Genomic DNA, 14,698 nt, shown 5'->3' with positions numbered 1-14,698 from the left:
AAATCTCAAATAAACCTGGTATATTCAGACAATTAAATGTAGATGTACCTCTCACCCCTGTTTATCATGTTTCCATATCATTTCTTGAATGTACAATAAACATCAACGTGTGGGTACCGGCGCACTAATACTGTTTGTACTGTTATTATGACTATTTTAATTAATTTAAGTCCATATTTTGAATTTCGTGATGTTGTTAGCTACATGCATGTACGGTGCTCGTGTCAACCTAACAATGAACATTCCTTTCATTGCCAGCTTGTTTAATTAAGCAATTAATATTCTAAATCAGTTGACATTTGATGCATACTTGATGTATAGATTAAGCAGATTAAAACCTTTCTGTTGCAAGCCTGTATGTAGACTCCATATAATTGAGCAGATTCAGTGGGCTTTGTTAGAGAAATGAATTTTATATTTGTTGCAATCTATATCTGACTAAATGAATTTTGCAATCTTAGTTGCAATTTAATGTTGGAGGGGGGGGGGGGCTGATATCCTTTTTCAAAAATACACATATGAGTAAATTATATAAAGTTCCAATTCAAGTGTCAATGGTATGTAATAGAAGTATGGAGATGAAAGGTTTTGTCAGAGAGGGATGAATCAAATGCTTGATAGTCATAACCAAGTGTACCGTGAAGCCCGCTTCAATCTTCTCCTTCTTTGCCATAGAAACCTTCAGAAGTTGTAGATTACCAGTTTACCACTCATGCATTCATGCCAGGGGTATTTTATGTCATTTTAATTCATGTGATGTCTGTAATAAATAAAGCATTTATGGCGTGTGCTTGCAAAGTGTTGGATTGGTTGTTTATATTCATGTGGCATGTGTGGAGATGAATCTTGTGACTAAGCACGTCTTACCAATTAGAGATGATTGGCTTTACTGTTACGATATATATCAGGGCGGGGCGGGGGGGGGGGGGGTTGAAGTGGGGGTGGCATTGGGCACATAATTGTTCCTTTTCACTTCAACCAACCTTTGGTGGGTATAATCCAGGATTTTTCTATAGGCATTTGTGTGTTTGGGGGGGTACACAGAGGTATTCCTTCTTTCTTATACCAATTCACTGGCAGATCTAGGAATTATCGAAAGGGGCAATCAGCTCCTTTGTCTAACTTCAGATACTAAAACACTGGTGAATTCAGATCTTGATGATGATGATAATGATTATCATGATGATGATTATAATGGTGATAATGAGGATGATTATTATGGTGATGATGATGATGATGATAATTATGATGGTGATTGATGGTCATGATGATAATGATGTTTATGATGATGATGATGATGATGTTTATGATGATAATGATGATGATGATGATAATGATACAAAGATAAGTATTATGGTAATAATGGAGAACATGATAGTAATAATAATGCTTATACCTTTACGACATTTTATTTACATCCTTATACAGTATCAACCTTGGTATACAATGAATTCAATGAGGTACAGAGCCTATATGAGAAGGAATCGGCCATGAGGGAACAAGCTGAAAAGATGGCATCAGAAGTAAGACACATATCCTCTGGATATTTCAAGAAATTATTTATACTCTTTCTCTTGCAATGAGAGAATATAGTTAGGAGTTTGAAACATCGTTAAACTTCAAATTGGAACATCTGAGCATGCAACAGATTAATTGATTAAATCGATAATTTATCTGCCATAGTGGTTAAGAAAGGATTGCTCATTGAACTTACCATAGTTACGGGTCATTTTGCCTCAAAAGGTACCCATTAGGAATTTATTACAGTGGCGGATCCGGGATTTTCCAAGGGGGGGGGGCACATTTCCACTGGAAAATAAAATGCAATATCATTTCGTATTTGCACCTAAGACATTAGAGGAGAATATGGACCCATGTTAAAGGCCAGTATGTAAAAATTGGGGCCATGTTAGGGATTTTTCAGCATAAAACCATACCCCATGTTAAGGGATTTCTTCCAAAAAGTGACCCATTCCAGGGGCACATCCTGTATGCCTTATTTCATGAGCCCCCCCCCATCAGGTTTAAGTAAGCTTTTTTGAGGTGGGTTCAGTTTGTTAAAAAACAATTCTCGTCAACAAAATGGTAAACCATGGAGGTAGAATGTGTCAACATTGAAAAAGCGACAACCCCCCCCACAAATGGTTTTCAAGAACAAAATATTTTGACGTTTACCTATTTTTGGATATATATATATATACACTTCTTAGGAAGGGGGTGGGGATGGAGATTCCCATTTTTATGGCTGTGAAGCGGTATATTTATTCTATTTATTTTATTTTGATATCTAGCGTGAAGTCATCAATTAAAATGTTGACGTTTTTAAACTTGAAATACTTAATACAATTTTTCTTAATAGATTCATGAATAGTGCAAGTGCTAAATGTTATATACATATATTGTATATTTTATTTCTTCAGTATTATGCAAAGAATAAGGAAGCAGAGGCGTACAAACGCCAGAGTGCGATGTTAGTAAGTGATGCCATCAGCGGAGATGATAAACTCATTCAGAGCATGACAGAGATGGAGAAACTCACAAAGGAACTCGAAGAGGAGAAAGAGAGACATAAATTAGAGGTAAAGTATTTTTTCAGATAGTTTTGTATTAAATTTATTTTATTTTGCCTCATAATGATTGTGTTGGTAACCACTTACAAAAGAACTTGAAGAGGAGAGGGAGAGCCATAAATTAGTGGTCTAGTATTTCTTTTTAGATAGTTTGTATTAAATTTATTTTTGACCTTTAATACTTGTGTTGGTTACCACTTAATTGGTTTAACACTAATTGACCCAATATGCAGTGGTGTCAGTGTTTATATTCATTTGGTCTAACTGCCATTTGTTCTATTTGTCATTTAATCATCAAACTTGTATTATATGTACTTGGACAAATTGTTTATCAGTTTACTTTAAATTCTCCCGTTCATTTTTTTTTTTACTCTCTCATTTTTTTTTTTTGGGGGGGGGTATTTTATCACATGGTACAGATTATATGAGATATTGAAACAATGGATATTTGACCAAGTGTTTATTGGGCTTAGTGGTGATAATTTATGGAGTTTTTTTTTTTCAAAATGTCAAATCCTTCTGTTGGTTAACAAATGCTAATAGTTATGAACAATAGATTATATAGTCTGGGGAAACAATAATAAATTAGAAAAATTGCATTTGCTAATTTTGTTTTATAAGCAATGATGATTTTGGAAAATCATTGGGACCTGTCCAAAAAAGGCTTTTAACACTAAATGGCAGTAGTTCTCCTTCAAGAATGGATAAATGATTATAGACAAGAGTAACAAAAATGACAAATTACATATTTGTTAGAAATCATGAATCAATTGCGTTTTAGAAAAATCAAGGTTTGATTTCCCTTTATACATATATGAAGGTGTATAAGCGTATAATGTTATACATTTCCTACGTTTGACCACAGGTGAAGAGATTAAAGGACGAGCTGGAACTCTCAGAAAGCCGGGAGAAGATGGAAATGCTTGAGAACAAGCTGAGCATCGCAAAGGAAGAGAACGAATCGCTGGAGAAGAGAGTGGAGGAACTCGACGTCAAGAACAAGGAACTGGCCTACGAACTGAAAGAAGCGCTTAGTAAACCCAGTCTTCCGAACATCCCACCGCCTCCCCCACCTCCACCAGTGCCACAACCCCCTAGGAACCCTCTAGAGTGAGTGCAACAACCTGAAATACGTATATGCCAGTTGTAACAATCTCAAAATGAGTTCGAATAGAATTTGATAGAATTACCACCCAAGTGTTTGTATGAAAGAAAAACATGTTCCAAATGGCCCTGGTAAAAATGTGTAATAGCTGAGAAATGAGTGAAGTAATAAGCAGGTATTCCATAAAATGCCGGTTCTTCATTTCCAAGTAATATAAACACACTGTCCGACAAATGCTTTCATGTGTTAGTGATTTTCAGAGTTATCAGTTTTCAGCTAAGATTTCATGATTTCACAAGTTAAGTCTAGATCTTTGATGATATGGTGACATAAATTAACTTTGATTTCAAAGACTTTCGAAAAAAATAATTGTTTGCTGCAACTACATTCTTAGGAAGTTGGTCAATTTGTTTAGAATTTTTGTGAAAAGCCACAAGATGACACTTGCTAAAAAAAACCTGTAATTGCCTAAAACAAGCTAGTTTAGTAAAAGGGGGTGGGTGTGAAATATCTGCCCCTGAATTTGTCCTTGATCAGGAGTAGAACTTTGTGCAAGAATATATTTCATTGACATTTAGTAAATAAAAGGGTAGTTTTACCTGGGTACATTGTCACTATACTCAATGACCGAAGGAAGAGTGTTCATGGAAAGATTGAAGAGGCAGGGCCCCAGTATGTTTCCCTGTGGGACACCAGGTTTTAGACATTGTGCTTACCTGCCTCATCATGTAAAACATGGTAGTTGATGTAAAAGTCAAATTAAACTCGGAACCAATCTATTTAGTTACTGTCAGACAAAGTGATGGCAGGTGTATTTTTCATATTCATTGTTGTCATCATCACTGTTGTCATGGTTATGTTTGATTCTGTTTGTTTTATTAGAATGCTGCAGAAGATCATTAAAAGGAGAAATCACAATAAAAAGTCGGAAGATGGCAGTAAGTATTCCATTTCCACAACTGTTACAGAAGGAGTGCACTTGCCAGGCTTGTTTTTCATACATATAACACTTTAAAGAACAAGGGCACTTAGGTAGGCTGGTGACCCTGAACATCTCACACTTTCACCTACTCGTAAATTAGCCGGCAATAGAACATTAACCATGTTGGCTTCAAATTACTAGAATGATTTGCCACTTGGAATTCGACGTACAGTCTCCATCACTGGCAATTTTCAGAGAAAGTGTTAAAAACCCAGCTATTTTGTACTTTATAATTTAAGATATATATCATTCCATTAAATTAATTCATTGTATTCTCTGTGGTCTTAATGGGAAAATTGCTGTAAAAGTGCAATAACTAATAAGCAGTGTTAATTAAAATTAGTATACTATTTTGAGCAGTTAGGGAGTGGCACCTGTCCTTGTTGATAAAATGTCAATGGCTCCTGGTATCAAACTGCACTCTTCATATTTACTCACAAATTTGATCTAATTTTCTTTCTGTTCTGAAGGACAATTGGACTGCTATCAGAAGCAATTTGAGACGGCGATGCAGGACATGATCACGAGGATCAAGAAGGGTCAGATCGTTCTGAAACCGGTCACCAAACCTGAGGCTAGCGAGGATAGGCCAAGAGCACCACTTTCAAAACAATCTATGAAGAGAGCACAGGCAGTACAAGAACTGGATAATATACTGGTGAGTGATGATGGCAAGAGGTTGATTGCAGTTTAGTCCGGGGGATGGGGGGGAGTGTTTCTTACAGAATTAAAAGTGACTTTAGATTCATGCTTGAATGCAGATGCGCACATGATATGTAACACACAATCTTATTGATTAAAGGCCGCCGCACACCTTAGGACTGTTCGCGATCCGATTTTGGAACAAATCGCATTTTGCCCATTTTCTGAAAATGTGAATGGAACATATTATTTTATTTGAGGTTTAAATTAATTCAAAGAATACTAATATAAACATTTTGAAAGCTTGCTAGCCTTTATTTCGGACTAAAGGCCAAATTAGTTTCAAATCATAACCAATCGTGTGACTGCTATGACGTCATTGCGACTAGATATTAAATTCGCTTTTATTCTAAGTAGGATGATAGCATGGTCTCAGATTTGAACATAGGTATTCGTACGATGATTTAGAACATTATACAGTAAGATATTCCAAGTCTCAATATTAACATCAAATGCTACTACATTTTATTCTGAAATTGGGTCGCAGACCAATCGTAAAGTGTGCAGTCGCCTTAATATGCAGTGGAGCGTATCCTCTTGGCATGATTTGACCAATGCGGTGATGCCAACCATACTGCACACAACTTGGAATCTTTGTGAAACACCCCCCCTGTTTTCTAGATTTCAAGGGGGTGTTTCACAGAGTTAAGTGTGCCTTTGATGATCCATGCTTAAATATTTACATGTAAATGATACCTAACATGCGATCTCACTGATGAATATGCAGTTCCATGGGCATTGTCTAACCAATGCAATTATTTTGTGTCATGTACATGTTAACACATGCACTGGGAATGTAAATTCAAGTTTAAGGCACACTCAAAACTTTGTGAAAATTTATGATGTATTTAAACATACCCAAGTGACGAATTATGAAGTAAAGATTGATCAAAACAAAAGCCAAGTCAAAGTGTGGAGGAGCCGTGGTGTAGTGGTTCTGACTCTCGCCTTGTAAACAGAGGGTCACGTTTTCAAATCCCACCGCTGTCTGGCGTCCTTTGGCAAGGCGTTAATCTACACTTTGCCACTCTCGACCCAGGTGCTAAATGGGTACCCGGTAGGATGTGAAAGTCATTGTAGCTTGTCCAGTACTGAGTGCGCCTCACAGGCGACTGACTTGAAGACTCCCGGGGAGTGGAGGATGTGCACACATTGTGTGCGGGAATGACCGATTGAATCCAATGACCTGGTTAATAATATATCTGTTAAGCGCTTAGACACGTCGTTCCGATGGATTAAGCGCTGTATAAAAGCGGATTATTATTATTATTAAACAAATAATGTTTTTCTTTTGCAGGTTGGTCTGAAGAATAGGAACAGGAACAGACCAAGACCTCTTCCAAAGGGGTCCAAGGAGACGGAACAAACCGACGAGTTTGCGAAAATAATGGCACAGAGGAAGGAACGATCAAAGCAGCCACCTCCAACAAGTAAGTATTATTATCCTCGTTAAGTTTCTTGTTCATGTTACTCTCGTATGGTAGATGCTTTTTTTGTAGTGTGTTGTTCATGCTTCTAATACAGCGTATTTATCAATACATTTAAGTGGAAGGGGGAACAATGTTGAAATATTGGTGCCAAGATTGCATCAATGTGTTTTGTTGAGATGGGTGGAGGGAAAGGGGGGGGAGGTTACAACCAAATTTATATACCCATTTTTTTTTCAAAGGGGGGGGGGGGTGAGGGGGTTAGGGTGTGTGCCTAGTCCCTAATACCATCTAGGAAGTATAATGTATTTCTAAAGTAATTTCAGTGGATTCTTGTTGGTCAGATAATATTCATGTTAACAAAACATTTTATCCATCCATTAAATGCAAGGCTTGTGAAGTATTTGGTTTCGGCCGATTTCATGGTTTTAGGCCGTGGGTTTTTAATCTAGTTAAACTGGATTAATTTGAATCATGGATTTAGATTGCACTTTGCAATCATTATTTGACCATTCTTCATGCTTTTATCAAATCTATTCAAACCTGGTTAAATTAAAAAATCTTTAAAGGACAAGTCCACCCCAACAAAAAGTTAATTTGAATAAAAAGAGAAAAATCCAACAAAGGTAACACTGAAAATTTTATCAAAATCGGATGTAAAATAAGAAAATTATGACATTGTAAAGTTTTGCTTAATTTCACAAAATAGTTATATGCACATCCTGGTGGGTATGCAAATGAGGAGACTGATGACGTCATCCACTCACTACAGTATTTCTTTTGTATTTTATTATATGAAATAGGGAATATTCTATTTTTCTCCTCATTGTCAAGTGAAATAACGAATAAATTCTTCCCTGAACGTGTGGAATGAGCATTGTTTAATACTATATGATTCATTCAAGTTGGTCCTCATTGTCAACTTTGTAGAAAATTAAATATTGTATAATTCAGACAATAAAAGAGCAAAAGAAATAATGAGTGAGGGACATCATCAACTTTCTCATTTGAGTTGTGCATATCACTGTTTTGTGAAAAATAAGCAAACTTTAAAGTGTCATAACTTTCTTATCTTACATCCAATTTTGATGAAATTTTCAGCGTTTCACTTGTTTGATTTTTCTCTATTTATTTAAATCAACAATTTTCTGGGGTGGACTTGACCTTTAATGAATGTTTGCTAGTAAGTGTATTTTAACATAATGTGTTATCCACTATATGCGTTATTTATTTATTATTATTTTTGCATAATGCAAATCATGTTTTGGATTTGAAGATAAATCTCCATACAGAACCAAACCAAAAGGTGTTTGTTTCAAATCCCATGTCATCTTTGGCAAGCCATTGATATACATTCGATATTATCTAAATGACCTTATATGATAAGATACATTCTCATGTTCAAATCTTCGAAAATTGAACAGACAGCTTATAACTTTTTTTGATAAACCTGGAAATCGTGTAAACAAACTTAGTTTGTCTACAATCTCGAAAAGGAGCTCCTGTCTTTAACTGATTTTTTGACTGTTTGTTGTAGGAGGTATAGCCCCCACCCTTTTACAATAATTGTTTTTTATTTTGTTTATGTTTTAATTTCTTCAGATTGTATACAACTGCAATGTCATTAAATGCATCGCTTTGTTTAAATGGCCTCAACGTTTTGTCGGTATTCAATAAATCGTCATCACTTCTTCAAAAAGAAATTTGGTAATCTATATTGCCAATATGACGGACTATATAGATGAAGAACAGCGACATAGTGAATTGTATAAAACAACAATTGTTTGTTTCCCAAACAGGTTCGAGACCATCCCCTCAACCCACAGCTCACCCACGCTCTACCCCAAGGTAGAAACGTGTTTCAAATTATATGTGAACGCATCATGTAGTTGCTTGTCATGCATATAATAGAAGTGCCAGTTGGGAATGTATTGTAATACTTTTCTAGTGCTTGCATGATCAATATGCTTTATGTATTATAGACCTTGTACATGTAGATTCTTGTTCTGTTTTACCATTGCTTCAACTCTTTTTATGAAGAATTGATTCTGGGGAAATAATACGAGATGTTTTTATGATTTTTTTCCTTCTATAATCTAGGGTTTCATATTGCAACATTAGTACTAATTTTTACTGTATACAGTCAAAACCCAAGACTTATATCTATTTATTATATTCTCCAGTATAAAGTTAAAGAAAATCCTGCTACGGTAATTATGATTGTTCAATTTAATTGTACAAATGTTCAAAATTGCAACATAAGTGTGGTAAGGGTTAAAAGCCCGCTTTCTTGATATGAAAAGCCGACATTATAGTCTTCATCATTGCTGCGTGCTAACTCCATTTTCTCTATGCAAACTTTGATTACATAATTCTTTTTTTTCCAAATCTCATCTTTTGGTACTTTGCTGTATTTTCCACCATCCTTGGCTGGTCTCTCTAATTTGAATTGGAATTAAAGCTTTCAAAAAATATGAATCAGAAATGAAATAGAGAAAAAAGGGCACTTTTTTCCAGAATCAAGCCCCCCTCCAAAGTCCATTGGCAAAGATTAAAAAAAAGGCTGTTTCCTATCTAGATCTGTGTCGCGTTGGTTGACTTTGACAAGCAGTGCTTCGACCATCAGCTCTGAAAATTCTTTCACCCCCCTCTATCAGCAATACCCGCAGACTATGAGTATATTTCTCATCCAATTTTTAGAGTGTGTGGCCTTTTTATTCAAATGTGCTCTTAATGTTGAATAGCTCATCTTTAATGCGTGGATGTCTTTTTGGTGCTTGCTGTCATCTTCAGCTCTATTCTCTTTGCTAGATGCAATGCCATTTCTTCAATACTTTGTATCGCTTATCTGTTACATGTAGCTTATAATGTTAGATTCAGGTCTTATGAGTTGCTAGTCCTTTTCTTCATAATACAGTTCTTTATACCCATATCATTCTTATTAACTTTTATAACCTTTTTTTCAGTGAACATACACTTTGCTCCAGTATTTTGAATTTCATGTGTGAAAGTAGCGTGTGTGTTATTGTATTTAGTCTTTTCTACAAATTTGCAACAAAAAAAAGATCCTACAAACATTTTGAATCTCTTGATATGGTAGGAACCTGTGACTTTGGCTTTTAAGTGAATTATCATGTGAAATGTTATATGTTCAGGGGGGTGTTTCACAACGATATAAATATGACTTAAGTTACACTTAAATGCTGATGCGTACAAGATTTGCAACGCGCAATCTTATTGATCAATACGTAGTAGTACGCGTAATGTTCGCATGATCTGACCAATGCAGTCATGCCTTTTATACCGCACGCAAATACATGTAGACATTTAAGTGCGACTCTAAGTCATACTTAAGTCTTTGTGAAACATCCCCCAGATCAATTAGTACCTGACCCAGTGTATGTGCATGATGCATTTTGAAACATATTGCATGACTGTACCCATGGTATATGTTAGATCTGTGCAATTTGTGGTAAAAAACTATGAAACCCTTTGACTTGGTTCTGTGAAAAGAGGACTGGAATCTGGGAAATAGAAGCAAAAGTGGGTTTAAACTGTCTTTATCGATATATTTATTATCCTTCACATTCCTGCCTAGTTCCTTTTCTCTTTTTCATCTGCATATTCTAGAAAACAATACTATTCGAAGGCAAATACATTTAGCTCTGAAACCTCAGAAATGAAAGATGTAAAAGCTTCGTATTCTAGCCCTTGTAGAAAATGTTTAACTGTGGACTCTGCATTAGATGAATAATCAATGAAAACAATAAATTTCAAAACTAAATATGAAACCATTTATGTATATCTTCTATAAGTCAGATTTTGCCTAAATTGAATGGATTTGTATGGTCCAAGTGAGTTTGACTTAACCCTAAATAGACTGGGCTATTTCGACGCCTAAGCAGACGGGGGGGGGGGACTGATTCAGCCCCACCTTATGATCTCGGCCATCGATCGCGCGATCGCGACGAAAATTGGCACACGCGTTACCCATGGCATTATCTACAAAACTATAACATCAAATTCTGCAAAAAATCTCATGTCTCATTAATTATACTAATTTATGCGTAAATCATGTGTTTGCTCTAATTAATAAAATAATGCCCCTGAAATGCTAATTTTTATTTCACATTCTCTATATAGGCATTTGATCAAATTGATTTTAAAAAAATTTCAAAATCACATTTATTTTCTTATGTATTCTATTATTTTCTAAATTTCTTATGTATTTCTTTGTTTTTCAACTTTTTTTTTGTTTTTGTCAATGGAAATTGTTGGGGACTTTATTTTGACCATAAAAAAGATAAAATTAATTGATTTTAAGCAGTAAAAGGAAAAATAATGATAGATTTATGAATTTTGGCTAAGAACACTATTTGCATTGGATTTGTACACAAATTCACATTTTTGAGTTATTTTGGGTCTGCATGCACTTACGAAATGTTGCGTAATTTTGGAACCGCGTATCCGGGGGTCACAATTTTAGTCTCAAAGGTTTTGCGAGACTTGAAAGTAAAACGTCAGCGAGCGACACGGTCAAAAAATTTCGTGCGGCGGATTTATCGCGAAAAATGTCGAGGGGGGGGGCTGAATCAGCCCCCAGTCTTTTTAGGGTTAAGGGTCATTTGTATTCTTTTCCTTGCATCGGACAAATATGTTCAATTTTACATTTATGCTCTTTGAGATCAGGGCCTTGTCTTGTGATTGATCCGATCAACCACAACTATGGAAAGCCAGCAACGTCTACATCTAAAATGCATGTTTGTTCAAAACATTTTCTAGATATTAGGTGTAATCATGCATCCATTGACTATTGAAAATTCAGTGTGGTTCTCATTGTTTACAAAGGACATTTTCTGGAGAAAGAGAAATTCATGACATTGTTGGATTCCAAAATATATTTTAGGTTGATTGGATCAATCGTAATTTTTTATAAGACAGGGCCCAGGGATGAGGCTACATTGAATAATTTGTCTTGTCAAATGATTGATATTCTGTGTAATTCTATGTAATTTATTATAAATCAATTTAATTTACAGGTCATTAACCAGCAGTACTAGTCTAGACAGTGGTATTCTACCCCATAGGACCGTCACCAACGTGCCTCCCGTTGTTCCGAAGAGATCCCCTCTCACCACCACCACCAGCGACCCAACACCCCCTCCGCCCGAACCCATCTACAGCACGGTACATCACGATGACAGTCCACCGTCGACGCCTTCCTCCACGCTCTCCTCCATCATCTCCTCGTCCTCCCAGGAGATCGAGATCCAAAACAACCCGGCTTTCATCCACGATAGCGGCGACGAGCGATACGCCTCCGCGGACTTCACCCCGCCACCCCCGACGGCGGCGAATCCCTCCGCCTTGCAACAGAATGGAGCGTACAACGCCAAGTTTACCATCAGCAGCGACTTTGGAGAATCGGGGGACTACTCCCTGGTGGAGGAGAGGCAGGACAAGCCGGTGCCATCGCCAAGGCGACAACCATCCATCCCCAAGCACGAGCCGGAGCCTTATTACAGCGAGGTCAATAACCTTTAGAGTGTGAACTGAACTTGTCATGTGATCGGTCAGGTGACTGCTGGTGAATTTCTTTTTGTGTTTTTAATCTCTTATTGCCTATACACAGGTGATGGACTGATAAAAGCCATGTCCTTTACATGTACATGCGGTTTTCACAGGGCAATCTGCGATAGGAAAACAAATAGAGCAAACAAGCTGTAGATAAACCAGTCTGCATACATGAAGAGCATGTAATTACTTTTATGAGATCTTGCTGGGATTTGCACATTTTTTTAGCAGTTGGCAAAGCTTCAGAACCTATGTGTACAGTATGCCCTGTGAAAACTGCACTTGCAGATGATTTTGTAATATCTTTACCTCTTTTGGAAGGTAAGCCTATATGTATATAATAAAAATAAAGAGTATCATGTTTTAAAATGATTCATTTTTATGTAGTTGTACTAGAAAAGAGAGCTCTTCGGGCCTAATATATATATATATATACAGTGTATTTATGTATATTTTCTTGCAATGTATAGACTTGTTATCCTAACATTCTAAAGAAAAATTAGGTTATTATACTAGCCTTTTTACAAATTCTTGCTAATTATTGCCTAACTTATATGATTGTGGTTTATTAGATTTGTGACTTCTATTATTAAGGGCGAAAGAGATATCATGGTAGCAAAATGTATTCAGAATACGTTTTCACAAAGAAATAGATTGTACTTACTCATTAGTTTTGATTGTCACATCAGTTATCATTTTTTTTATTCACAATTTACATGTATAATTCAGAAATATTAAATTATACACACTGTTATTCCTTGCTTTTTTTGTATGCACAAAGCAGAATGACCAATGGCCTTTGATTGATGCTTAATATATGCTTTTGTCGACGACACTCAGAAATTTCTTTTTTGGGGGGGATGTGGATGATATTACTAATTATCATTATTACTTTTTTTTAACAGTCCCTTATAAAGATCAAAATGGTGTGTGAAATGTGAAATTTGGAAATGGTCTTTCATTGTGGAAGCTGAAATGTAATTCTCATCCATTCACAGTGCAGTGATAAAGTCTATATATTGATTTGTGCAATACAATTGATGCTATCAACTTCATTTCAGCTACATTTGTAATAATATCCTGACAAATTAGTTATTTGACAGTCCATGTAATTCATTGCATACCTTGAATTTGTTTTTAGTAAGTTTAATACGCTCTGACAGATTGGAAGGGGGAGAGGGGCAGACAAGTTTTGTAGGTAAAACTTTACGTCCACAACAAGGTATGAATGTTACTCTAGTTAAACATTGAAATGATCATGTCGGCTGGAAGGATCGTGTAGGATTTTGTTGAATGAGCTGATTTTTTAATTCCGTGGAATGGGATAACTTTTGTTTTTACTTGCTCTATTATGAAGTTACACATGATTTAACATCTTAATAGCCCCAGGGGCCCATAACACAAAGCTAATAGCAATGATTGTCAAACATTTTTCTACGATAGATTGCATTGAGTAGTACAATGGACGATTAATCGCTAACCTTTGTATTACGTGACCCTGATCGCGAGTTGTCTAATACCGCATTCCCACCATCGTGCGATCTGTTACGAGCGCAACGATTGGCCTTTCGTTACTGATAGCGAACATTTTTTGACCATTCAAAATATGATTGCCACGACTTAGTCCACAGTTTTGTACATGGTGCAAATCATGAGTGGGAACTAGGTATTCGTTTCATTGCGTTTGTCAAAATTTAAATCCTCTTGGAGTTCAAACAACAAGAAAATACTTCAAGAGCATAAAACAGCCCCCCCCCCCACCTTGTCTTATCAATCCAGCATATAAGAGAGCATTGTAGTCACCAAATAATCTATTAAAGAAAAAAAAATCAATATATTTAATGATGCAAAATATATTAGTGTATATATTTATATGTATAAATGACTTTGTAAGATATGTACATGTAAGTAAATACAAGCACATTTATGAGGTGGCTTTGTCATTGGATATTGTGTTCGATATGTTGGACCAGTAAAGCACTTATAACAGTAGTACATGCAAAGGATATTTGATATCTAGTGTAGGGAAAAATGACAAAACAAAGATAATGCAGATGAGTGTAAGAATTTCTTTTTATTGTATTTCACTTTTCATTCATTTATATATAATCAATAACATTTTCATGATTTTTTTTTAATGAGTAATTGATATGCAAGGAATATGGTTGCTATAAAAATGCTGCATCACAATTTTATACAAGTCCATTGTGTGTAATCGATTGTAACTGGTGATGGCATCGAATTGTGGGTTTATAGATGAGAACAAACTCGGAGTAAGGGGAAGTTGGTTTTGGAAAGCAGACAAAAAACATAGGTCAGCATTCTTTATGCCAGGGCC

General features: G+C 35.9%; 1 protein-coding gene across 2 annotated transcripts in view; it reads left to right on the top strand.

The window, feature by feature from the left end:
• Window positions 1–12,746, top strand: part of LOC121424786 (shootin-1-like) — a 46,295-nt gene extending 33,549 nt beyond the window's left edge. Inside the window, exons 5-12 of one of the 2 annotated variants that reach the window (XM_041620561.1) lie at window positions 1,429–1,523; window positions 2,421–2,579; window positions 3,436–3,680; window positions 4,558–4,613; window positions 5,128–5,315; window positions 6,657–6,789; window positions 8,586–8,634; window positions 11,826–12,746. In XM_041620561.1, coding sequence (XP_041476495.1) covers window positions 1,429–1,523; window positions 2,421–2,579; window positions 3,436–3,680; window positions 4,558–4,613; window positions 5,128–5,315; window positions 6,657–6,789; window positions 8,586–8,634; window positions 11,826–12,330 — 1,430 coding nt within the window. In that variant the 3' untranslated portion in view covers window positions 12,331–12,746. The remainder of the gene's footprint in view (window positions 1–1,428; window positions 1,524–2,420; window positions 2,580–3,435; window positions 3,681–4,557; window positions 4,614–5,127; window positions 5,316–6,656; window positions 6,790–8,585; window positions 8,635–11,825) is intronic. The other variant, XM_041620562.1, reaches the window with a different exon arrangement.
• The last annotated feature ends 1,952 nt before the right edge of the window (window positions 12,747–14,698 follow it).

This window comes from Lytechinus variegatus, chromosome 12, assembly GCF_018143015.1.
Source record: "Lytechinus variegatus isolate NC3 chromosome 12, Lvar_3.0, whole genome shotgun sequence".
Taxonomy (NCBI): domain Eukaryota; kingdom Metazoa; phylum Echinodermata; class Echinoidea; order Temnopleuroida; family Toxopneustidae; genus Lytechinus; species Lytechinus variegatus.
This window is presented reverse-complemented; position numbering and strand designations above follow the sequence as displayed.